We start from the raw sequence: 25,137 nt of genomic DNA on the forward strand, positions 1-25,137 counted from the left end.
TCCAGCACTATGAGAGCTCAGGAACACAGAGGCCGTAGACAGACCAGCAGCTGTATTTGGTGCCCAGGTAGCTGAACAATTTCTTCAAAATTACTTGCTGGTATTAAACAAATTGTGAGTTATCACATAGAAATCCGGATGCCTTTTCTGGGAAGATCTCATCACCCAGCTACCCCAAGACCTGTGTGTCCTCTACAGCTAACACAGTGCCCCCTGCCCCGTCAGAGGGTAGTGACTGCAGGCTGCCCCAGTCCCCACCACTCACAACTCCCAGACCCAGCCAGGTCAGCTACCCCCTAGCACCACGCGAGGCTGTGGCTTACCTTCAGCATAGGTGGGAGGAGAAAGGTATTTCTAGCCAGTGTCTATTAAAACACAAGGTGGGAGAGGCAAATTAGAGGTGGGTGTTCCAAGGAAAGCTGGAGGTGCGGGGAATGAATTCTTTGTGAAAGTTCCAGAAGTTTTAAGCTCTTAAAATCTTTAAGGTGCAAAGCATGTCTGTGTCAAGTGCATCTGGCTGGCTTCCCTCATGGGTCAACTGACTCATGGCATGTATTTCCTTTTAGTCCTGGGCTCCTATTCCAGCATTGTGTCCACCCTTCTAGGGTCACCAAAGCAATGGTAGACTCCCTGAAATGAAGGGAGAGTGGGGCAAGGGGCCCCAGCCTAGGTGCCGCCCACCCCCATCACCAGGGCTGGACACTGGGATCCTGAGGGTCCCAGTGGGACCCCATTCATCAAGTGCTATGACGTTTGTGCACAGCCTGGGCCAGGGTCCTGTGGCAGCACAGGGGAGAGAAATGTGCCCTCAGGGTCCCTCCTAGGCGCTCTCCCAGGCACCCACCACTGGCTTCCTCCACTGGGCCAAGTCCTAACCACCTCCTCAAAGCAGGAAATGTATATATATAATTACAGTCCTTGCTCTGAGCCCTGACTTCAGTGGCCTGCTTGTCACCGTCATGATTTCTGCCACATCCTTTACTACCTGTTGTCATATTGGCCTAACGTTGACCTTCACTTGAGGGGGAAAAACAATAACGCTGTAGCCTTGATGAGTTCTTGATACATTTAATCTACAGAAATAAATACATGAGCATTAAAATGAAAAATGTCTACCGGCATCACCCAGATGCTGGTGTCCCCTCAGTCCACACACAGCCCAGGAAAGCTCCTGAGGCTCCCAAACTCGGGGAGAAGGTAAATCATAAGGAAGCCAGCTTGAGAGGAGGGGAAGAATGCATCCAGGGTGGGCAACTCACACTGGGGGACAGACAAGGGTTGGCACTGAAATGAAGTGTGGCCAAGGCAGGGCCAGAGCCATCTCAAGGGGTGGCCCCAAATCCCCAGATGACACAAGGGTGCCCAGGCTCACCACAGGGCCCCGCAAGGGCTTCTCTGATGCCTAGGGTGACACCCCTCCCCCCAGGAGATGCTGGTCTCTACAGAGGATTCCTGCCATCTAGCTGTGACCCACAGGCAAGTTCTCCAATAAAGAACCTCATTTCCAAGGGGGCTTTGGTTTTGGGGTGGCCCCCCGCTGTGTGGGGGTAGCTGGCACTGAAATGCTGACTGAGCGAGCCCTGGGAGTCACCAGGGAGCTCCGGAAGGTCACCCCTGATGTGGAAGGCCTGGAGTTCCGAGGTCCACTGGTGTGGAGGGCACTGGTGGCTGAGTGACCCGTGCTGGGGACATTCAGGTGGGTGAGAGAATGGGAACGCCCCCGCCCCAGGGGGTGGGTAGCATCCAACCCGTCCAAGGACAACTTCTTGGAGTCTGCAGCCACCCTGGGCTCGGTCTTGGAGGGACCAACTGGATGAATGGCTCGAAGTGGGGTCTCCCTGGGGCGCGGGGAACGGTCGTCCCTGGGGGTAGCAGGTGGTGTCCAGAAGAGGGCCCTGAGCTTCGCGGCATCTCCCCTGGCCATGCGAGAGGTGTCCCAGCCAGCGCCCTCAGGTCGGGAGCCGAACAGCGACTCATCACAGTAAGATGGAGTGTGACGGATCAGTCTGGGGTAGCGGGGAGAAGAGCACCACAGTGAATCACCCCCAAAACCCAGCAGCCCCACTCCCCCACCAGACACCAGCAACAGCTCCCTGCCTGTCACCCACAGTAAGGCCAGTCCTCTCGTGTACCTCTGTTCAGTTTCCACTCATCTTTCTCCCGCAAAATATCCACGCACCTGCATCAGGACCCCACTCCCTGGCACTAGCCCCAGGCCTGGCTAATTTGCATAGTCCATCCTCCTGGCTATGCTGATTGGTTTAGGAGTGGCCACACGTGCCTCCAAGTCTGTCCAATGAGGATCTTTGCTGAAAATACTTAGGGAAGAGAGATTTTTTTTTTTTTTTCTGCCACGTGGCCTTGCTCCTAGCTAAATTGACAAGGTATCAACCTAAAGCAGTTTGTGGCCCTGTCGCCCCTCCTGGGGACTTAAGGACATGCAGGGCATACATCATCTCAGAGTTCAGGAGAACAGCCTTAACGTGCAGCCTGGCAGGCCCTATGAGTTTGCACCATTACATAAGCCCTCGCTGCCCTTTTTCTGCTGAATCCAGTTGAACAAGTTCTCTGCCACCTGCCAGACCCCTGGTCTCCGCAGGGGATGGGTTGCGGGAACCCCCGCGCGCACCAAAATCTGTAGATGCTACGGTCGCTTGTATTAAAAGGCATAGTGTTTGCACAGAATCCAAACACTACCTTACATCGGCTCCAGGTGACTTACAAGACCTCTTACAAATCAGTGGCTACCCTGCATTGTTTAGGGAATAACGACCCCACAAAATTCTGTTCAACACAGATGCAATTTTTCCCCTGCAATAGTCTAGCTCCGCAGACGTGCAATGTACGAGGACAGAGGACAGAGCCCTGACATAACCGAGGTCTTCTTAGCATTCCCTTTCTTCTCTAAGGAACTACTTTTTCTTTTTCCCAGAGGCCCCCTCAGCCCACCCCTCTGCAGTCCTCTGCCCCTTGTCCAATGTTTGAAGTTGCAAAGCCTGGCCGGTAGAGGGCGCTCAGGTTGAGCTGCTGTCTTGCAGCCAGCCAGGCCGCATAGCACCAAGAAGCTCCTGACAGAATTCTGCATATTGACTAAGACCTTGTCATCTGCAGGCCCAGGGCTCAGCAGGTCGGTCACATACATCGTCTCATAGTTTTTCATATGAATAAGCTGTAGCTCAGAGAGGTCGAGGTGCTTGCCCGATATCACACAGCAGGCAAACAGCAGGCTGTAACAGCAACCCAGGGTGCTACACTGAGTACAGGTGCGCATCTCCCCACCCTGTTACCTGTACTTGTTCTTCTTCTTTGGCGTGAGGGTTAGGGTAGTACCCCTGCAGAAGGTGGTCTCGTGGCTCCCCTTGGCCGGGGAGGCCTGTGATGCCCCTGACTCCCCTCCTCTGGTTTTGTTAGATTTCTGCACCCAGGGAGGGTCAAAGTCTGGTGGGGTGAGCCGGGAGGTCGTAGGGCCGCCAAAAAGGGTCTCATCCACGTATGATTCTCTGGCTTTGACCCTGTAGCCTCTGGAGCAGCGGTGCTGAAGGTGGAGGGTCTGCATCCCGCTGATAGTCAGCAGGGGTCTTCATACCCACTGTCCCTGGTGACAGTGAGTGAGCTCCGCCTGCCAGGCCCTGCCTCCTGGGCTCCCTGTGAAAGGGATCAAGGTGGCATCCCTTAGCCAACAGCAGTACCAGTGGCTCTGTGGAGTCCCCATCCCAAGGGCAAAAGGGTCTAGCTCTTTTCAAAGGGGGGCTGACACCCAGGGGGCCTTTGAGTTGTGCTGGGGAGGGGGTGTTGCTGGGAAATAGTGAATAAGTAAATCTGTACTTCTAGCATAGGGTGTGTGCTCACTAATATTTATAGAACGAGGGTCGGCACCAACCCGAAAACTAATTATGGTGCGAGGGGAGACTAGTATCCCGCGTGTATATATATGGGGGAGGGGGTCACACTAAGCAGTCCATCCCATGCTTACCTCGTGTAAAGAGCTGTATAAGCATTATTTCATTTAATCTTCAACAGCCCCGTGACGTAGCTTTGATCACCTCCATTTCCCGGATCACAAATCTGAGACTTCGCAAGGTGACGTCACATGCGTAGGTCATGCCTACAAAGCTAAAACAGTGGAAGCGGAATTTGAACTTGAGCGGAACCTAAATATGGCAATGGGTGGGGGAGGGGGAAGGGGCTCACGCTGTCCTCGCATGCTGTGCTCCCCAGGTCAGTGCCCGGGGTCCCCGCAGTCTCGGGTTGTTTTCCTACCTTAATGCCTTGGCTTGCGGGCGGGCGTCAGGTGCATCCTTTGGCCTTCCCCTCGCCTCCTTCCCCCGCCCCAAGACCTGGAAATGGAGCGGGGGTGCACCAGACACCCGAGACGTGGGGTGCATCCAAGATCCTAATCTCAGTCCCGAATGCTGGCGATCTGGGACTTCCAGCAGCTATGGCCGCCCCCGCACCGCGCGTGGCGGGGACAGCTGGGCCCTAGCGACGTGTGCTCGGCGCGCGCATCCAGCAAACAGCAACCGCTAGAGGCGGGCCAGTACGGACCGAACCATTCGAGCCGGGGACAGGGGGGAACCTCATTCTTCACGTCTCGGAGTCCCCCCACGCAGTTGGTACGTCCCGCAGGCCCCGCCCACTTCCGGGTTCTGCGCGCCCGGCCCGCATGGCGGTTGGCACGCGCGCGGCGACAGGCGGACCGCTGCCGCGAGCTGCCATGGCTGCATGGAGAAAGAAAAAGGGGCTCCGCAAGCGTCGGGGCGCGGCCTCCCAGGCCCGCGACAGCGATTCGGAGGGCGGCGAGTTTGAGATCCAGGCGGAGGATGACGCACGGGCGCGAAAGGTAGGGGCGCAGAGCCCGGACGCTCATCAGGGCCTCAGTTTCCCCACGCTGGGGTGGGAGAAAGCCTGCAGGCTCGGAACCGGGCTCGGGGCCGACCGCCTGCGTACGTGTCCCGGGCCCATCCGGGGTTCAGGCTTCGCAGGCAGCGGTCTTCCTACCGGCCTTGACCGCGCACTCTCATTGGCTACCTTCGCTTAGGGGGCGGACCCCAGTTCGTATCCGTCCAATGAAAAGTGCGAATGCGGAAGGTCTGAATTCGTGAGTTTGGGACATTCCTTGAGAGATTGAATTAAAGGGAGGCGGCTCGAGACAGTGACACCCCCAGAACTCTGGGAAACTAAAACTAAAACTTGTGCTTGTTGGCCATGTGTTGAGGTTTACAAACCTTATTATTTAGTCCTAGAATAATCCTGTGACTAAGAACTGAGGTCTAGAGGCAGGCTGCGGATGGGCAAGGTGGCTTCAGCCTGTAATCCTAGCTCCTCCGGAGGTGGATTGGGAGGATCACGGTTTGAGGACAGTCCAGTTGAGACCTCCCATTTCAGCCAGTGGCAGGAGGAGGTGCCTTCCACTTGTCATCCCCAGCTACTCAGGGAAGCATAAGTAGGAGGCTCGTGGTCCCAAGCCCTCGACTCTTAAGATTCCACTTTTCCCAGCAAAGATCTATCTTCCCCTGGCCCTGTGGGGCACGTGTCCTGGTCCTTCCTGTTTTCCAGAGGCTCAGGCCCTGAGCCTTTCCCAAGCCAGGGACAACCTGTTGGCAGAAAAGTCTTGGGATCCAGCATGAGAGAAAGATGGGACAGCCCCTTCCCGATTGCACCTGGAGTGACGCTGCCTCTCTGTTCTTTCCTTTTAGCTGGGGCCTGGCAGACCCCTGCCTACTTTCCCCACCTCCGAATGCACCTCGGATGTGGAGCCGGACACCCGGGAGATGGTGCGAGCCCAGAACAAGAAGAAGAAGAAGTCTGGAGGCTTCCAGTCCATGGGTGGGTGAGCAGCTGGGCATCTGGGTCATCACGCCCTCTGTGATGACTTGGTTACTTACTGATGTGTGCCCTGGGCCCAGTTCGGAGGTAGGTGTTGGGTAGACAGGGTCTCCAAGGCCTTCGGGCCACAGCCTGAGTCCAGGAGCGAACAGAGCAGCAGGCAGACAGGGAGGGCTTACTGCCTTACACCACAACCTTTGAGAGGGGGAAGAAGGGCTAGGTGTGTGTGGTTGGAATGCCTGTTAGCTGGACTTAAAGCTGAATTTTCATGCTCTTGACAAAGCAGCTGCTGGTGCAGGTCTGAAACATCAGATGAATAGTTTTATAATCTTAGGAAGGAAACGACGGAAGCGGGTATGGTGGCACACCCCTGTAATCTCTGTACTCAGGAAGCAGAGGAGAAGGATCACGGCAAGTCCAAGACCAGCCCGGGTCACATTGTGAGACCCTGTCTCAAAATAAAATAAAACAAAAAGAAGGAAAAGAAAAGGAGGACTTTCCAAGTGTGACCTGAGCACCCCATTAAACTTGACTTTTTTGAAGTTAACCATGTGTATACCAAAACACACCATAAGCTAACAGGAAATGCCACACCAGGCATGTGTTTGCAACTCTTAGAACAGTTAAAGGATTAATATCCCCAATATACAAAGAACTTTTACCAACCAATAAGGAAAGGACACACTGTGACAAGGAATTGAGTAAAGAAATAGAATGATCACGCTGTGCGCTGGTGGCTCACACCTGTAACCCTAGCTACTCAGGAGGCAGAGATCGGGAGGATCATGGTTTGAAGCCAGCCTGGGCAAACAGTTCAAGAGACCCTATCTCAAAAAACCCTCCACAAAAATAGGGCTAGTGGAATGGCTCAAGGTGAAGGCCCTGAGTTCAGCCCCAGTACTGCCAAAAAAAAAAACCAGAATAATCAATTCACAATAGCTATTTATTCTTACTTCGTTTCATTTTATTTTTTGATGGTGCTGGGAATGGAACCCAGGCCCTGTGCATGCTAGGCAAGCATTCTGCCACTAAGCCACATCCCCAACCATGGCATAGGCAATCTAGAGGACTATGCAAATTGATAATTGCCAAACCTCACTGGTAATCAAAGGAAAGCAGCCAAAAATGTCTGCATGTGGCTGTGTCCTGCCTTTCAGAGTCACAAATGTGAAGGATTGACCAAAAGCCAGCTGAAGCCAAGCGCTTTCTGACTTCCAGGCCTCCCACCGGCCTTCCAGCCCCTTAGCCCAAGTTGCATTCAGTCCCCAAGGCCAACCCCTCCCCCACCACGCGCCCCACTTCTCAGCCCCCCCCGCCCCTCCGCCCCCAGCATGGGCCAAATCCTTTAGGAGTGGTTCTCTCTTAATTATTGAGAATTTGGAACACCTGACAAAGCAAAGTGCAGTGAGCATCACATACCCATCACTCGGGTTCAGCTGTCTGTAAACCCCATCCCCACCTTTCCGGAGTGAACCCTGTGTCCCCTGGTATCTGTAGCACTTCACAGGCACCTCTGAGAGATGAGAGCACCTCACCGGCCTGAAACAGTGACTCAGTGACTATTCCTCATTGTCATTCAGAGACCTCACTGTCTTAGGACATTGAGTGTTCAGAGCGGGGCTAGTGGTGCATGCTGCAATCCCAGCACTCAGGAGGTAGAAGCAGGAGGATCATAAATTCAAGGCCATCCTGAGCTACATAGTGAAACTATCTCAAAAAAACCAAAACAAGGAACAAAAACGTGTGTGTCCCAGTCAGAACCCAACAAGGTTCATAGCCCACGGTCTAGCTCTCTGTCTTAAGCCTCCTTTCATCTTGCAGTCCCGCACTGCCATTCTTTTCTCTTGCTGTTTGTGGACAACAGGCTCACTTGTCCTGTAATGGTTCTGTGGTGCCATTGTGGCCCCTGACCTTTCCTACATCTCTCCCAGGACTGAGCTACCCTGTGTTCAAAGGCGTCATGAAGAAGGGCTACAAGGTGCCGACGCCCATCCAGAGGAAGGTGAGGGGCTCAGCCCTCCTGTTGCCTTGTGACAGCCACCCCTTGTTCCCTTCACTGTGGCTGGGGCTCCATGTAGCTTACCCACTTCACAGGTGCAGAAAATTGCACAGCAGAGACTTGACCTTGGTTCTGTCTTGGTTCTGTCTGCCAGTCAAGCCTTCCCCTGGCTGCCGGGCCCCACTCAGGTGGCCTCTAGGCACCCCGTGATGACCAGGGCTCATATTTGTCACCCTTAGATATTCCACTGGGTGGGAGATGTTTCTTAGGTCTGGAGGAGGGACTAGGGCAGGAAGTAGCATCTGGTCCATCCCAGGAAAGGGCAGAAGGTATTCCAGGACATGTCAGGCCAGCCAATGGTCTACCTGTTCACCAGGATGGCCTGGCTCCCCCACTCCCAGCTGTGCTGCTGACCCCGCTCCTCACCCATGTCCTGCAGGCCATCCCCGCGGTCCTGGACGGCAAGGACGTGGTGGCTATGGCGCGGACGGGCAGTGGCAAGACGGCCTGCTTCCTCCTTCCCATGTTCGAGCGTCTCAAGGCCCGCAGTGCCCAGACGGGGGCTCGGGCCCTCATCCTCTCGCCTACCCGGGAGCTGGCCTTGCAGACCATGAAGTTCACGAAGGAGGTGCCTGGCGTGGGGTGGGGTGCAGCCTGGGCTGGGCGAGAGGCCATAAGGAGGTTGCGTCTGCCCACCCTCACCCCCTCAGTCTCTCTTTCCCTCTCTCTACAGCTGGGCAAGTTCACTGGCCTCAAGACAGCCCTGATCTTGGGCGGGGACAAGTAAGGGTCCCTGGTCACCCCCTGCAAGCATGCCTTCGTGTCAAGAGTATTGGGTTGATTGAGCCTGTGCGGCTTCTCTGCACATTCAAGCCGACTAACGGAGCGGGTGACAATGTGGAGATAACGGGCCACTGCCCTGCAGCCCAGACAGGTTCCCGGCTCCCAGGGTCAACCCTGGGTGGCACGGGTGCCTGAACTGGGTTGTGTAAAGTCATGGAACGATTGTCATCACTCTTGATTTGCAAAATGGGTAGTTTCCTGAGGAGCTCAGCCCATCCTCCCGAGAGCAGATGCTATTCCTGTTCACAGACTGATGGGCCCAGAGCGATGCAGTGATTCAGAATCCCTCTTCCTGCCGCCTGTCCCCACAGCTTCCCCCTTGCAGGGTGGCCCCTTCTGCTCCCAGGAGGCCTTGGTCTACAGTGGCTCTCTGGTCTGAGAGTTTTGCTTTATAATTTTTTTGCCCGTACTGTAACTTATTATTTCTATAGCTCGTGATTGTCGGAGGGTTTAGCTCCCTGTGGCTCCCACAGATGTCCCAAGGGTGTTTCAGAGGATAATTTAATACCCAAAGGACAGGCTCCCAGAGATGAGGGAACCTGGTGTAGTGGAAGCTAGCAGTTCCAGGGTTAGCTGCTAGGTGGCACTGTGGGCAAGGCAGCTTTGTTGGCATTTGTAGCCGCAGAAGGGAGCAAGGTGGTTTCTGTGGTTGAGCTCAACTCTTTAGGGAAACTGTACAATTGTTTTATGTGTTTCAACTTGTATCTAGTCAGGCAATGCCTCTGCTAACTTCTCAGTTCCATACCTGGGGTTGGAGTGCGGGGACATGTGCACATTTGGTTAGGCGAAGGGAAGAGAGGCTGTGAGACCTGTGCTGTCGAGCTGACCTTTCTTCTCCTCCTCAGAATGGAAGACCAGTTTGCAGCCCTGCACGAAAATCCTGACATGTGAGTTTTTAGATCTGGGATGCTCTGGGGTCCCTTCCGGTATGGCCAGTGGCCCTCGCCATGGGGTGACCTGGCCTGTGTACCCCCTTCCAGAATCATTGCTACCCCTGGGCGGTTGGTGCATGTGGCCGTGGAGATGAACTTGAAGCTGCAGAGCGTGGAGTACGTGGTGTTTGATGAAGCTGACAGGTGAGGGCGCAGGTACCACCTGAGCAAAGTCAAGGTCTGCTGAGGCCAGGAGCAGGAGGAAGGATGTGGGCCACCAGCAAAGCTTGTGCTTTCAGTTTTGTAATATCTAAAGCATGATTTCAAAGAGATGAAAAATAGCGCATTCCAAGTATGAACTCCAGAGCCAGGCAGGTTGAGATCTGTCTCTGTGAACTTGGGCAGATCATGGAGGTCCACAAAGTAGGGAGAAAACAGCATCCATTCCCCCAGGGGTGACATGAGAACTCAGAGTCAGCCTCGTAGAGGACAGAGGCCTGTGCCGGGCACAGAACCAGGCGACTCTCATTTATTCCACTGTGAATTTATTTAAAAAAGGGGACAGGCATCCTGGATCATTATTGTTTATGAAGTTGTGTGATGAAGCTGGGTTGGTGATGGAAACACGCCAGGCAAACACCAGTACACGTGTAGAGTTGTGGGAACCAGGACCACTGGGGTTCGGCACCCCCAGGGCTGGAAGCTCCTCTCTTGACTCCCTGACTCCTCACCCCCAGGCTCTTTGAAATGGGCTTTGCCGAGCAACTTCAGGAGATCATAGGCCGCCTCCCTGGGGGCCACCAGACAGTGCTCTTCTCTGCCACGCTGCCCAAGATGCTGGTGGAGTTTGCCCGAGCAGGTGAGCTGGATAGGATGGAGCTGGACTCAGGGTGGAGCCGGGGTCCTGCCCCTTGGTGACTCCTCTGTGGCCTCCCCGGCCCACTGCAGGCCTCACGGAGCCTGTGCTTATTCGGCTGGATGTAGACGCCAAGCTCAACGATCAGCTCAAGGTGAGGTGACACTTGGCCCACTCCCCAGGCCAGTGGCCAGGTGAGCCCTGCAGTTCCAGCAAGGACTCTGTGAGCCCACTGCCTGACCTGTGTCCCCTCAGACCTCCTTTCTCCTGGTGCGGGAAGACACCAAGGCTGCTGTGCTGCTGTACCTGCTACGCAACGTGGTGCGGCCCCAGGACCAGACGGTGGTGTTTGTGGCCACGAAGCATCATGCAGAGTACCTCACAGAGGTAAGCCGGCCCAGATGCAGGGCTGCACACAGAGGGCTGGGAAGAGGCTGCCGGCTCTCCTCCATGGAAACTCTCAGGTGCACGTCCAAGCTTGGCCACCAGGGGCAGCGCCGGAGCGGACATGGGCCTGGGTGGGGCTTTTGTCATGAAAATCTCAAAGGCACATCAGAAAATGGTACTTGAACTTGGGGTATTTGTTACCTGGGTCTGCCATTGTCACCAATCCCTGGGGCAGTCCTGACCTATCCTGTGATTTTTCAGATTTTCAGTGGGTCATGTTTGACTTTTTAAAACTAAGGCTTAATGCATCTGCAGTAAGCTGTGTAAAGCAGCCTTGGTGCATGTGAGCAGCGCCGTGCGTTTTCATGGGGGCGCACTTGTGAGCCTCGGCTGCATGCAAGTGTGGGCATCCCCGTAGGCCACACCTGGGCTCTGAGATCTGAGGACACGGTTCCCTGGGTTTCACTCACTCAGAGCATGTTAACAGTGCCTCTGTCCCCATGCAGCTGCTGGGCCACTGGTGCATAAGACCAATATAGTCACTTTGAGAGAACAGTTAACACTCCCCTGCGCTTCCTGTCTCCCGAGCTCTGTCCCCAGCACTGCGCATGTTAACTCACTTAATACTTAAAGCTATGGAGGAGCAATGATTCTCCCCTCGCTACACATGAGGAAGGTGAGGCACAGAGAGGTTTGGTAACTTGCCCAAGGTCACACAGCTTGTCAGTGACAGAGTCAGGATGAGGCTGGCATTTGCAACCTCCTTAAGGGAGCTGAACCCTCTGCACATGACGTCTACTTTGACACTCAGACAATCCTACAGAGACCTGGAAGATGACATAAGCCCCACTGATACTGAAGAAGGTACAAAATGGGGCCAGCGGGCAGAGCTGGGATTAGATCCAGGGGTGCCAGGTACCAGGGCTCTTGGTTCCACCTGTGCACAGCAGCCTGCCTTGGCCCGGCCTCCCACCGTGGCTCCTGCAGCGTCCTCTCAGCTCCCTTCTGCCTTTGCTTCGCACAGCTGCTGGCGGCACAGCGGGTGAGCTGCACCCACATCTACAGTGCCCTGGACCAGACGGCCCGCAAGATCAACCTCGCCAGGTTCACGCACGGCAAGTGCTCTGCCCTCATCGTGACCGACCTGGCTGCCCGTGGCCTGGACATCCCGCTGCTGGACAATGTCATCAACTACAGCTTCCCCGCCAAGGGCAAGCTCTTCCTGCACCGCGTGGGTAAGGAGACCAGCTGTTCTGTCCCATGGGCTCCATGTAGGGTCTCCTGCCCCCCTGCTCCATCAAGCCAGGATGTCAGCCCCACTGTCTCTGCCTTTGACTTCCCTTCATCTTTCTTTTTTTTTTTTTCTTTTTAGTGGCACTGGGAATGGTACCCAGGGCCTCCTGCGTGTAGGCAAGCACTCACCACCAAACCACACCTCCAGCCTGGTTCTTTCCTGAGTTTTAACCACTTCCTTCTGCAGGCCGTGTGGCCCGGGCTGGCCGAAGTGGCACAGCCTACTCCTTGGTGGCACCAGACGAGGTCCCCTATCTGCTGGACCTGCACCTGTTCCTGGGCCGATCCCTTACCCTCGCCCGACCGCATGAGGAAACCCCAGGTAAGCCGAGGTGGGACCAGGGCTGGGGGCCCTGCCACATGTACAGGTGGGGGACATAGCTGTGAACGGGGTGCAGCCCTGCCCTGGCTTCAGGGGAAGGTGGGTTGGACCCAACCCCAGGAGAAGCGCCCCATCCCGGCCTATGTCGTGGGAGATGAAGGAGTGAGTGGCCGGCCGGCGCAGTAGTGTTGCCCTGGTCTGATGCATTTGGGGTCGCTGCTCTGTAAGTGCTGCCTTCTTTTCCACTCAAGTTTGTAGCTGTTGTTCTGAGGTTCGGGGCTTTAGCAGGGGACCGGGCCAGGGGCTGGCAGAAAGCCCTCACTGTGCCCATGACCGGCAGGTGCTGTTGGTGTGGATGGGGTGCTGGGCCGCGTGCCGCAGAGCGTGGTGGATGACGAGGATGGTGGGCTGCGGAACACACTGGAGGTGTCGCTGGAGCTACAGGGCCTGGGCCGCGTGGCCGGCAATGCACAGCAGCAGTACGTGCGCTCCCGGCCGGCGCCCTCGCCCGAGTCCATCAAGAGAGCCAAGGAGCTGGACCTGGCCAGTCTAGGCCTGCACCCCCTCTTCAGTGAGTCCCACCCAGGCTGGGACGGCAGGGTGGTAGGGTGGTAGGTGGGACCCACAGAACCCAGGCCACCCTCTCACCTTCTTCCCACCTCTCTCCTGCCAGGCTCAAGATTTGAAGAGGCGGAGCTGCAGCGGCTGCGGCTTGTGGACAGCATTAAGAACTACCGTGCTCGGACAGTGAGTGGCCTCGGGGCAGCTAAACTACAGTGCCAGGGCTCACTGCCATGACCCCAGGGGCCCCACAGGGACTCCTCTGAGCTCACAGCTGCTCAGCTGCACCTGCCTCTGTTGTGTCTCTAGACCCCCTTGTCCTGGAGCCTCCCTGAGGTCCACAGCAGGTCCGCCACTGTACGGTTAGAGCAAGGTTCTCACAGGGCAGAATGTGCCCTTGGTTGTCCGCAGCCTCTTCTCCCTCCCCCACCTCTTCACCCCCACAGGGCACCCCATCTTGTTCATGTGGAATAGAGTACACAAAAGCAAGGAGCAGCCTGTAGCAGAAAGGAACTAGAGGGTGTCCTGGTTAGGAGCACTGGTTTCAAAGCCAAGGGGACTTGGGTTGAAATGCAATCTCTGGCTTTTCCTAACTGTGTGACCTCAGGCAAGTTGCTTATCCTCTTTTGGCCTCCCTCTTTAATTGTGAAATGCAGATAACAAGGGTTTGCGCCTCCTGCAGTGGAGAAGATTGGGGAGCAAGGCCAGAGAGGGCTCACCCAGCTGGTGAGGGGAGGGCTGGGGGTAACAGGTTCGGGTATCCCCTCTTCAGACCATCTTTGAGATCAACGCCTCCAGCCGGGACCCAAGCAGCCAGATGATGCGTGCCAAGCGGCAAAAGGACCGTAAAGCCATCGCCAGCTTCCAACAGGGGCGGCAGAAGCGACAGGAAGGTCTGGCTGGCCCTGCCCCAGGCAGCCTGGCTCCACAGAAGAAGCGGCCTGAAGAGGAGGAGGAGGAGGAGAATGCTGGAGAGAGTGTGGAGGTGTGGGAGAGGGAGGTGCGAGCCTGCAGGGGGTTAGGTCCAGCAGCCCTTGGGGCTGTCTGCTGGGCTCAGAGCAGTCCATGGCAGGTGCAGTGGTTCAAGTCCCCCTCTGCTGTCTGTGGAAGCTGAGCCTCAGCTTCCCTATCTGCAGAACGGGGCATGGTATATCTGCCACCCCCTCAAACCCAGGAACCAGCACCGTATGACACATTCTCAGTGGGGCTTGGGTGTCACACACATATGATCTCCAAGCCCAGGAGTTGGACGAGCTGGACAGCCCCTGTGGGCTGAGGGGGGCTCTCGCCACCACCTGTAGAATTCCTTTTTGAGTGGCTGGGGCACTGCCCACCCATATCAGCGTGTGTAGGATGCCATGGGTGCTGGCGGTCTTAGCTGCATCCTGGTCAGTCCCAGCCTGAGGTCCAGGCAGCATCTGACCCTCAGCCTCTCCTGAAGGCTGGGCTGGAGGACCATGCAGTGTCTCAGTCCTCCGGTGGTCGTCTCATTTGGACACAGGGATCATAGCCACAAAGCACAGCTGAAAGCCCCTGGGCACATCCGTGTTGTGTAGAGCGAGCCAGGTCCAGAGGGGCAGCTCCTCGCCTCGGTCACTCAGTAGGGTAGGAACTGGGACCACAGCACTTGGTATCTGATGTTGGATCCCACCTGTCCTGCCTCTGCTGGGCTCCAGGGCAGGGGCTGGGCTTGTGCACAGAATCACTCAGGAGTTCTGTCACCCAACTAATGAACAGAAATCCAGGCCTAAAAGTTTGGGGGAGCACTAGCCCCTCACCTGTGCCTGGGCTGGTGGGTATGAGAAGCCAGGTGGGTTCCCAGGGGCGACAGGGTGATAATGGCCTCTGTCTGTCAGGATGTCTTCACAGAGGTCGTGGGCCAGAAGCGGCAGAGGCCAGGACCTGACAAAGGAGCCAAGAGGCGGAGGGAGGAGGTCTGGCAGCGGGACCAGGAGTTCTACGTGCCCTACCGGCCCAAGGACTTTGACAGTGAGCGGGGGTAAGTGGCAGGGCCTGGGTGGGACAGGTGGGACCTTGTGGGCCTCCATCAACCCCGTCCTCTCTCCACCTTCCCTCTGCAGCCTGAGTGTCGGTGGGGCCGGGGGAGCCTTTGAGCAGCAGGTGGCTGGTGCCGTCCTGGACCTGATGGGGGACGAGGCGCAAAACCTGACCAGAGGCCGGCAGCAGCTCAAGTGGTGAGTGAGAGAGTGAGTGAGCGAGGCCTGTCCATCTGCCATCACTCACAGCATGAGGACTCCCTTGCTCGTCTGCCCCCTTGATTTGGTCAAGACGGAGATCTTGACCCTGTCTGTCATTTTTGTGGACTGGTCTTTCTGGGCAGGTTCGTGAGTACGCTGATGGGACATCCCCAGCAGAGAAGTGCTGTGGGGATCGGCCCCTCCAGTGGGCTTTATCCCTGACCCCCAGACTCCCTTTGAAGACCTAGACTGCCAGGGGAAGGTGGGAGGGGCAGGGAACAGGCCTTCATTAAGCACCTGCTGCATGCCAGGGTTGGCTGCACTGCTCTTCCATGCAAGGGTCAGGAAAGGAAATAGGCCCTAAGGGGAAGCTGATCACCCCAGGCCTCACCCTCTCCCGCAGGGACCGGAAGAAAAAGCGGTTTGTGGGACAATCGGGACAAGAGGACAAGAAGAAGATCAAAACTGAGAGTGGCCGCTACATCAGCAGCTCCTACAAGCGGGACCTGTATCCAACGGGGCGGGGCCGGGTGGGGCGGGGCGGCTTCCTCAGCAGCATCTCCTATAAGTGGAGTAGGATCCAGGGGGCGGGGCCGGGTGGGGCGGGGCGGCTTCCTCAGCGGCAGCTCCTACAGGTGGAGTGGGATCCAGGGGGCGGGGCCTGGCCCAGGAGTTGCCTCCTGGAGCTTCCTTGACGATGCTTCCCAGCTACCAGAAGTGGAAGCAGAAACAGAAAATTGATGATCGGGACTCAGAGGAAGAAGGGACGTCTGGCCAGCGCGGCCCTATGCGAAGAAGTGGCAGGCAAGGGCGTGGCCAAGGTGAGAGCCAGGGTGTGAAATGGGCAGAGAGGGTCTGGTCAGCTAGGGGAAACCAAGGCACAGAGAGGTGCAGGGGCTGTGCACAGTCCCAGAGCTGGGTCCGATGGGGTGGGCGTTGTCAAAGTTCTGGATCCCCCTCTTTACCGATTCACAGACCCCACCCACATCCGCCACAGGCGGTGGTTGTAAAAATCACCCATGCCCTGTCCTGCGGTGCACTTGTCCTGGCCAGACAGGCACTGGTGGAACAGCGAGGTAACCATAGTAACTGGGGTAGCCATGGTAACTAGGGCAGCTGATCAGTGTCCCCTAACCCAGGGAGGTGGAGTGTCGCGCCAGGGCTGGTGTCCGACCATTTTTAACTGTGACACCGCGGTTGTGCGAGCTCCCCTGGCAGGAGGGAGGGGAGGAGACTCTGGTTGTGCTTGGCTGGTGTCTCTGTAGCCACATGGCAGAAGACGTGTCTACAGAAGCTGTCAGGCAGAGGCAGCTTGGTCCGAGGAGGGTGAGGAGGGCCTCCCTGAAAATGGGCTGACAGTACCATGTGGTCACTGGGCTTGGTCTCTGACCTGGCTGCTCAGACTAAGGTGGGTTTGGGAGCCAGCTTGCTCTGCTAGCCCGTGCTTGGTGACCACACTGGCCTGGTGGACCCCCTTGTGCTCAGCCCCAGTCAGTCCTGAAGGGCAGAAGGCCACTGCCTGTCCACCTGGCTCATGCCCTGGGACCTGCTCTGAACAGAGGGGTCTGCGGCCTGGCCCCTCCAGCGTTTCCGTCCTCGAGCTCTGTAGATGAGCTTGTCGACAGGGAGGGGCTCCCACTTGCTGGTGTGGACATGCCACATGGCCTGGGGCACTAAAAGATGAAGAATGCCATTTTATAGGTGGGGAAACTGAGGCAGCTCATGAGGGTAGTGACTGAACTGGGGTCACTTAGCTGCCTGCCACCTCCCAACTGCGGCCTCTCCTGGAAGAAAGAAACTTGGGACCCTGTCCTGGGGCTCCTTTGGGTGGCTTATCTGCCCCATCCCTGTGTCCTGTAGCCCGAGGTTCCCTGGAGCAGGGTTCCTCCAAGTCTGCCTGTGGCCGGGCAGCACCTTGCTTTTTCACACGGTCTCTTGCCCCCTGGCTTGCTCTGACGGTCTTTTCTGCATCTTTTCCTTTCTCCTTGTTAAGCTCCTGCCGGCGCCCCAGCAGGCCATGTGCGATCTGAGCTCAAGACCAAGCAGCAGATCTTGAAGCAGCGGCGCCGGACCCAGAAAATGCGCTTCCTGCAGCGCGGGGGCCTCAAGCAACTCTCTGCCCGCAACCGCCGCCGGGCCCAGGAGCTGCGGCAGGGCGCCTTCGGCCGGGGCGCCCCCTCCAAGAAGGGCAAGATGAGGAAGAGGATGTAAGGACCCAGCCCTGGGGCTCTGGCTTTGTCTTGTCCCAGTGTGGACATTGGTGTCCATTTCCCCATACACTACTGCAGAAGCCAGAGTCCATGAAAAGGAATGCCACATGGCCACTGAAGGCAGCATCTGCCTCTGCCGCAACCGAGACGTTTGAGAAGGGTGTTGGAGGGTGTGTAGGAGTTTGCCAGCAAAGAAGGCAGGCCCAGACCTGCCTGCCGCTTCCATGTGTTCAGAGTTCAGAGGTCATGGCTACATGGGTCTGAGCCCTGAGTGCTTCAGGTTCACTGGTGGGTTTTAATGTAATAAACCTTTATTGAGTATGTCTGGTGGACCATGAGTACAGTTTATTGGGGCAGTTGGAAGGGGGAGACCCTGGTAGGGAAACCGGCACTTGAATTGAGAGCAGGTGAGCTGCCCTGCCTGGTCCCACCTGGGTCCCCACTGAGCACACAGGAAAACAAGGCTAAGAGAGGAGGCATTCATCTAAGCGGGGCTCAGGACAGGGGATGGGCTGTGGAGGAGGTGGAGTCCTGGGCCGGGGTCAGAGGGCACAGCTGCTTCCCTCTGGCTGCACAGAGGTCAACACTTCGCCTCCAAACCTAGAGTCAGAGCTGTCCTGCCTCCTGTGACCTGCATCCCACTCCCTGTTTCAGGCTCTGAGAAGGTCAAGGGTGGCCTCCAGCAGTTGGTGCCTCAGGCTGGGGACCTCCCCTAGCAGAGGCCACCACGGCTGGCCCTGGGGAGCACAGGCTGCTGCTGGGTGGCCCTCTTGCTGGTTGGGGTTTCCTGCTGTGTATACCAAACGTCCATCTGCAGTTAACCGTGTACCCTTCCTGTACTTAGCTTGCACCTCAGCCACTCTGTGAGGGAGTGCCCTGTCCCAGGCCATGTGGTAGGTGGGATGCAGGACACATTGTCTCTGGGGCCTGCATTTATTGAGTGCCTGTTATATGACTCTGTAAGCCCCTCAGCAGCATAAACAGATACAGTTCCCACCTTACCAAGAGAAACCAAGGTCACAGAGCCACTCATCCCATACCCCATGGTCCCTCAGGGCTCCCCTGAATTGCTTACCTAGATCTGGGCCAGGAGGTGGCAGCTGCGGGCTTGGCCTGAGGAAGGCTGGCCAGGATGGCAGAGAGGTCTAGGATGAATAGCTTCACCTGGGGACCCAACGCAGCCAGGTCACATCCTGGCCCCTGACCAACAGTCAGCTCCTACTTAACAAGGGAGGCTGCCGGACAGGGGCAGGGGCTGGAGGTGCCATTACAGGGGCAGTAGAGGCAGTGCCCCCCAGAGGCAGCAATGGTGATCCCAAACTGTTCAGGATCAGATCATGCTGAGCCTCCCAAATGGTTCTTCGTTTATCGAGACAGGGTCTTCACATGTAGCCCAGAATGGCCTGGAACTCTGATCCTGCCTCAGCCACCCAAATGCTGAGATGACAGGTGTGTACCACCACATCGGGCCCAAATGGTTCCTAACCAGAGACACTGCCAGTTTTCCAGCTGCTTCTCCTGTGCCCATCAACACCCCACCTACTTCAGTGCACACTTTCTGTTGGGTCAGGTACACACTTTGGTTGGTTGATAACCTGCTTATCTCCATGGTGTCTCTCTCTCTCTCTCCCTCTCCCTCTTGTGCTGGTGATCAAACCCAAGGCCTTGTGCACATTAGCGGGTACTTTACCAGTGACTTACATCTCTGGTCCTATTTTGATTTAATTAACAGTTGTATGAACTTAATGAAACCCCCTAGACCCACGGCCAGGAAGTAGAACGTGATGGCAAACACACAGTCATCCGTGGGCTCCCCTTGGTGTTAACCACTTAGTAAGTGTCTGAGAAGAAAACCGTATCCACCAAAGATGGAGGAAAATCAATTACGCTGTTATAGCCAGGGTAAGTAGACAAAGAGTAAGGAAATGAGTGAGGCCATGTAACTGGGCCAGCCCCTGCTGCTGCCTGCCTCAGTCTCAGGGAGACAGAGGACCCTTTAAAGGGCATAGCATCCTCCACTGAGCCTTCCTCTATAGCCCAGGCTGGTCTGGAACTGGTGATCTCCCTCAGCCCTCCAAGTTCTGGATTATAGGTGTGCACCACCACTTGGGCCTAAGCCTTCTGCCTTGATAGGAGCTGAGGGCTGATTGAAAAGGGATTAACTGTTCTGTTTGCATGAGCCTTTGTCCCTCCTAGAGTGTTGTGTGTACCACAGGGGGCCAGGGCCACTCTTGGGAGAACATTGGTCTCAATGAATCTAACCACGAAGTAGCACCAAGTCAAACTTAGTGAGCCATTTCCTGATGCCTGGTTACCGCCCTGGCCACTGGGTGCAGTACAGGAGTGGGGTGGGGTGGAGGGAAAAAAAAGCTGGCACTTTTCACTTTCAGGCCAAGCTTTGGGCACCTACTAGAAAGAAGTGTCTGGAGTCTGCCCCTCCCTCATCATGTGTAAACTTGCATGCAGAAACCAGGTGTAGTTGGTGCACAGGATCAGACATGAATTAAAATCGAGTGTCCACCTTCTAGGTCCTGGGAGAAAGGAGGGACTCAGGCTCTGAATAACCCTGCAGGGTCCATTGGTCAGTACCCACACTGCAGTTCTACACGAGAGAGCGCACTGGGACGCAGAAGTCTCAGCTTTTGTCTGGCCCCATAGCAGGTCAAGGTCAGAGTCTAGGGGAAACCAGGACTCCCAGGCAGGGCGCTTGGGCAGTGATGGACCACGGGCTGTCACCAAAGAGGGTTACGCTTAACCTAGGGAAGTTGTCGCTAGAGGTGACATAAAGGGCCACTTCACCTGCTCCAGCTGCCCCTCGGTGTCCTCGATGTCAAGGTTGGGCGGCTGCCTCTGGTGCAGGCACACTAGCTGGAACAGGTTGAGCGCTGACATCCGAGTACGTCCCAGAAGCAGGGTCTTCTCCGCCGCGGTGTTTTGGATTTGAATCCACTTGGATTCCTGCAGAACACGCGCCCCGCGCCCTGCATTCCCATCCCCATCAGGGGCACACAGGTGCCCTCAGGGGGAGGGACACAGGCACTGTCCGCGTGGCTGATACGGTGACGCTATGGTGCTCTGACGCCTGCCTGCCCCCTCCCCAGCGCAGCCCCAACCAGGGAAGCTCGGCGCGTGTGTCCTCGCCAGCCCTGGCACCCTGGGCGCCGCGGGGAGGCTGGGGTGCGTGCCCGCACCCGCCGTACCCACTGCAGCTTGCGCTCCCGCGCCGCCTCCAGCTGCTCCTGCAGCTGCGCCCGCCTCTGGCTGTACCGCAGCAGCTCGTCCTGTCCCGCATCCTGCACCAGCTGTAGCCGCGCGCGCGCCGCCTCCAGCTCTGCCAGCCGCTCCCGCTGCGTGAGCCTTAGCGCCGCCTGCGTGTCCACCAGGCCGTCGAAGCGCGCCACTAGCTCGGGGATCTCCTGGAACTGGGGTGGAGGACTCACGTAGCCTGCGGTCTCCTCCCCTCCCCTCCCAGTCGACACTCCTCTGGCGACTCCTCTGCCCAGTTATGGATTGGGGACATCACCTGCAGCTACGACCCGCAGAAGTGGGAACAGCTGGAGCCCCCAAGATCTGGAACTTGAACTGTACTCACACCCTTTCCCGCCTCCACCATCAAGATTCATTCAGTTACCCTTCCTTCCTTCCTTCCCTTTTTCTTTTTTTTTTTTTGGCGGGTTTGGGGTTTGAACTCAGTGCAAAGAAGGCACTCTACCGCTTGAGCCACTCCTACATGACTCAATTACTATTTGGTTTCTGACACCCCCCCCCCACACACACGCACTTGTCTAGTGGCCTTGAGAGTTTCCTGAAAGGTCAGTGTCCTCATCTGTGACCCACGTCACAGGATTATAGGGATGATCCAGGAACAAAGCATGTAGCTGGGGGCAGGCGGTTCACGCCTGTAATCCTAGCTACTCAGGAGGCAGAGATCAGGAGGATCAAGGTTCGAAGCCAGCCTGGGCAAATAGTTTGCAAGACCCTATCTCAAAAATGTCCCATCACAAAAAAGGGCTGGCGACCTGGCTCAAGTGGTAGAGCGCCTGCCTCGCAAGCTGAGGCCCTGAGTTCAAGAAGAACAAAGCATATCCCTGACATGCAGTGAGCACTCACTAGGAGATGGTTCTTGCATATGCAGTCGGCGCTCCAGTAGTGCGCCCGACCAAAGCCATCCAGACCAAGGCTGAGTCGCCAGCCGCGCGCGGGGCTCACCTCGGGCCGCTGCTCCAGCACGCGCTCCAGCAGGCGCGTGCACGGCTCCAGGCGCTGCACCCTGAGCTGCAGCCGCGCGAGCTCCCGCCGCAGCTCCTCCAGCTGTGCGCGCAGCCGCTGCGCCTCGGCCTCTTGGCGGCCTGCGCGGTGCCGCGCCTCCGCCGCCCTCCGCAGCGCGCGGCCGCGCCGGGCCTCGGCCTCCTGGGCAGTGGATCAAGTTCAACCAGAATCTCAGATGTGGGCCCCTCTCTCCTCCCCGCTCCTGCCACTCCGTGTCTAGTATCCAGCCCACTTCTTTCACTGATGGGCGCGTCTGGCCCCTATAGGGTCCCTATAGGGCGGTAAAGTATCGGTCCTGTGACCCGCCTCCCACCAGCAAACTCCACCGACCTGCAAAAACTTGTTAAAGCGCACGAAGGAGCCCTTTAGATCCTGCTCTTTCTGCCCCAGCTCTTCCCAGCGCTGTTTCAGAGCGGCCATGGTGGTATGGAACTCCTGGGGGTGAGGATTGGGGTGTCTGCGTGTGGCTAGGCTTCACCCTTAACCCCTCCAGCCATTGGCCTTGCTCTGGGCTGCTCTTCTGCTCAAATTCGTCCATGGCTCCCATCGCCCCAGAGAGAAGCCCAAATGCCCTACCTTCCAGCCTCATCTCACCCCTCTCTCCTCTAGCCATTTGACTCCCCTGTGCCCTCTGCCTGTTTCTTCCTCCTCATCCCACATCCCTTTGCTAGATAAGCCTACTTGCTTTTTTGTGAGCCCTAAGACCTCACTTCCTCTAGGAAGCCCTTCTTGACCACCCCATGCAGAGGCAGGGCTTCCTCTGGACTCCCACTGCCCCTGCCTAGTGTTCCCCTTCAGAGCTATCACCACGTGGACAGTTGTTTGTTTTTCTCTCTAGAGTGAGTCCCATGAGGACAGGCACTAATTCAGTGCCTGCACATAGCACGTGCTCAATACACACCGATTTATTGCACCAGCAACTGGCCTCCTTCCATCCCTATTTGACAGATGAGGAAGTCAAATCTCAGAGTGGTAACATGACTAGACTCAGCCCCTGTCACTAAGAAGCTGGCTCCATGACTTCCCATCCCCTGCTCACACTATTGGTTGTCTGGTCACAGAGCTTACCTCCTTCTGGGCCTTCAGGCACCGGTCAGCATCCGCCAGCTCTTGTCTTTTCTCCAGGAGACGCAGCAGTGGGGGAATGTGATCCACATCCTGCTCTGATGGCTGCCTGGAGGAGCTCGAGGGAAGATGGGGAGAAGGGATCAGGAGTCAGGGCCTGGAACGCCCCACTAGTGGCTGGAATGGCCCCAGAAGCCTTTGGAAGTCTTCATTCATTCAACAAGTTTTACTGAGCACCTCCTCTGTGTCAGGCACTGTTCTAGGCACTGAGAGTGCAGCTGTGAGGAAGACAGACAAAAAGGTCTGTCCCCAGAAGAAGGAGTTCTGCTGGGGACCAGAAAACCAAGCTAATAAATAACAATAAGCAATGTTGTGTGTGTGTGTGTGTGTATGTGTGTGTGTGTGTGTGTGTGTGTGTGTGTGTTTGATACTGGAATTTGAGCTCAGGGCTTTGTGCTTGCTAGGCAAGTTCTACCACTAAAGCCAGTCCAAAATATATATATATATATATTTGAAAACATTTCTCTATGTAGTCCAGGCTGGCCTTGAACTCTCAATCCTCCTGTCTTAGCCATCTGAGTGTTGAGATTTCAGGCGTGTACCACTACAGCTAAGATGAAAAATTAAGCAGACTGAAGGAAACTTTCCATAGAGACAGAAAGTCTGTCTGAGGGGGTGACATTGCAACAGAGCCCTGGGAGAAGAGCAGGAGTGAGCTATGTGGATACCTCCGGGAACAGCCAATGTCAAGTCCCCAGGGAAAGAGCTGGGAGTGTTGAAGGAGCAGCAGAGGTCCCCATGGCTGGAGAGGAGGGAAGGAAGAAGTTAGCCAAGAGATGGAAACTGAAGGTAGAGAAACTGAGGGTCAGACTGTGGTGGGCTGTGGCAAGGGAGGACTTTGGCCTTGACCTTGAATGAGATGGGAGCCACAGGAGGCTTTTGAGCAGAGGAGAAACCCCCCTGGTTGCTGGGAGGAGCAAGGGCCATGCAGAAGCTCAATGCCTAGCTGCAGAACCCCAGTGGTGGGGCCGCAGCGTGTAGGATGTTCCAGAGACAAGTGGTTCTCATCAGCGTGGGAGTCAGAGGAGGGGAAGAGGGGGCTGTTCTAGATGCAATTTGAGAGTAGAGTTGGTGGAGGGGTGGCGGGGTGAGAAAGGAAAGATGATCTAAGCAGCTGGAAGCATGTTGCTTTGAGCAAAAGCTATGAATGAGCAGGTGGGGTGGGGGACACTAGTTCCCTGGCCTGGCCAAGCAAAGAGACATGTGTTAGACCTCTGTAGGGGGCTGTCCAGGAGCAGCTGGCTTCCAGGAGTCCGGCTCTCCTAGGAGGAGAGGGGCAGCAGAAGGAATAGACTAAGAGAACCCCTCCTCTGTTTTATAGATGCTGAGACTGAGGTCAGGACCGGTGGTCACACTGCCCAATGTAACCCAGGCACAGAGCAAATTTCCTCCATTTGTCCCTAAAATGCACCTAGTGAGGGGGGGCTCACATGCCTGGTTCACATGGTGGCACCTCTGTCCTGTGCCAGCCAGGGTGAGGAGGAAGAACCGTGGGAGAACTGAGCTGTGGCCCGCTTGTTCCTAACGACAGCCCTGAGACATTGCAGAAGTCACTGGCCCTTTCTTCCACCCCCAGGTGGAACTACCCAAAGGCGGGGATCCAGGAGCTGGGGAGAAGGGCTGGGCCCTCCCACGGCTCCCCAGCTCCTTCCCACCCTCCCCTGTAACACCCCCCTGCCCCCCCGCCCCCGCTCACAAAGGCAGTTTCTCTTGCAAGGTCAGCAGGAAATACTCCTCCCAGGGGACCGCCATCTCCTACAGTTGACTCCTCCACCTGCCTGAGCTCAGCACCTTCTGGAGCCTTAGGGGGTGCGGCAGCATGAGAACCTGGGACACTCAGAAGCCAGTGGCCAAGCAGGCCCTGGTTGCCTGGGCGACCAACGACAAAACATTCCATTGCCTGGCTGCAGCCGGGATCCACCTCTGAGGTGGAGGGCAGGAGGGAGTGCCGACCTTCCATCTAAATCTGTGGGGGCAGTGGACAGGACACGGTTCCCTAGTCAATGTTTTGCTGTCTCGGTGGCCCAAGCCTCTTCTTGGCTGGGTGACATTAGGTGTCACTAATGTGCCTGTCTGCTCAGTCACTGCTCCAAAGAATAATTATTAGGGCTGGGGGTGTGGCCGGGTGCTAGAGCACTTGCCTAGCTTGTGCAAGGTCCTGGGTTCCATCCTAGCACAGCGATAACATAAGCAACAACAATAATAATAATGGCAATAGTTGGGCACTAACTGTTTGCTAAGCCCTGGGCAGAGTCATTCACTCCAGGGAGCCTACGATGCTACAATGGCGATGGGGTCACCCTAGCCATGTTTCATGGAACCCCTGGCCTGGTTTGGGGGGCGGGGAGAGAAAGAGTACATGGGTGACACCAGGTG

The 25,137-nt window shown here is 56.6% G+C and overlaps 3 protein-coding genes across 3 annotated transcripts; 1 reads left to right on the plus strand and 2 right to left on the minus strand.

Annotated features, from left to right (window-relative positions):
* Positions 1-1,052: 1,052 nt before the first annotated feature.
* Rita1 (RBPJ interacting and tubulin associated 1) lies at positions 1,053-4,525 on the minus strand. Its single transcript, XM_020156924.2, has 4 exons — positions 4,261-4,525; positions 3,974-4,113; positions 3,288-3,645; positions 1,053-2,006 (listed from the first exon to the last, which is right to left on the minus strand). Exons 3-4 carry the CDS (start codon positions 3,554-3,556, stop codon positions 1,499-1,501), a joined length of 777 nt encoding a protein of 258 aa, XP_020012513.2. The 5' UTR covers positions 3,557-3,645; positions 3,974-4,113; positions 4,261-4,525; the 3' UTR covers positions 1,053-1,498.
* A 90-nt stretch (positions 4,526-4,615) lies between these two features.
* On the plus strand, positions 4,616-17,520 carry Ddx54 (DEAD-box helicase 54). The gene is made up of 20 exons (XM_020156933.2): positions 4,616-4,840; positions 5,697-5,826; positions 7,758-7,828; positions 8,265-8,453; positions 8,559-8,608; positions 9,514-9,555; positions 9,649-9,744; positions 10,278-10,399; positions 10,489-10,550; positions 10,652-10,783; positions 11,808-12,018; positions 12,264-12,398; positions 12,739-12,969; positions 13,072-13,145; positions 13,732-13,944; positions 14,816-14,958; positions 15,041-15,154; positions 15,561-15,665; positions 15,866-15,978; positions 17,151-17,520. Exons 1-20 carry the CDS (start codon positions 4,664-4,666, stop codon positions 17,366-17,368), a joined length of 2,628 nt encoding a protein of 875 aa, XP_020012522.1. The 5' UTR covers positions 4,616-4,663; the 3' UTR covers positions 17,369-17,520.
* Positions 17,521-17,665: 145 nt separating this feature from the next.
* Positions 17,666-24,583, minus strand: Cfap73 (cilia and flagella associated protein 73). The gene is made up of 8 exons (XM_074060565.1): positions 24,458-24,583; positions 22,705-22,819; positions 21,967-22,071; positions 21,577-21,777; positions 20,568-20,789; positions 20,167-20,325; positions 18,443-18,531; positions 17,666-18,157 (listed from the first exon to the last, which is right to left on the minus strand). The coding sequence occupies exons 1-8, from the start codon at positions 24,511-24,513 to the stop codon at positions 18,034-18,036; spliced, it is 1,071 nt and encodes a 356-aa protein (XP_073916666.1). The 5' UTR covers positions 24,514-24,583; the 3' UTR covers positions 17,666-18,033.
* Positions 24,584-25,137: the final 554 nt, after the last annotated feature.

The sequence above is a fragment of the Castor canadensis genome, chromosome 18 (assembly GCF_047511655.1).
Source record: "Castor canadensis chromosome 18, mCasCan1.hap1v2, whole genome shotgun sequence".
Taxonomy (NCBI): Eukaryota; Metazoa; Chordata; class Mammalia; order Rodentia; family Castoridae; genus Castor; species Castor canadensis.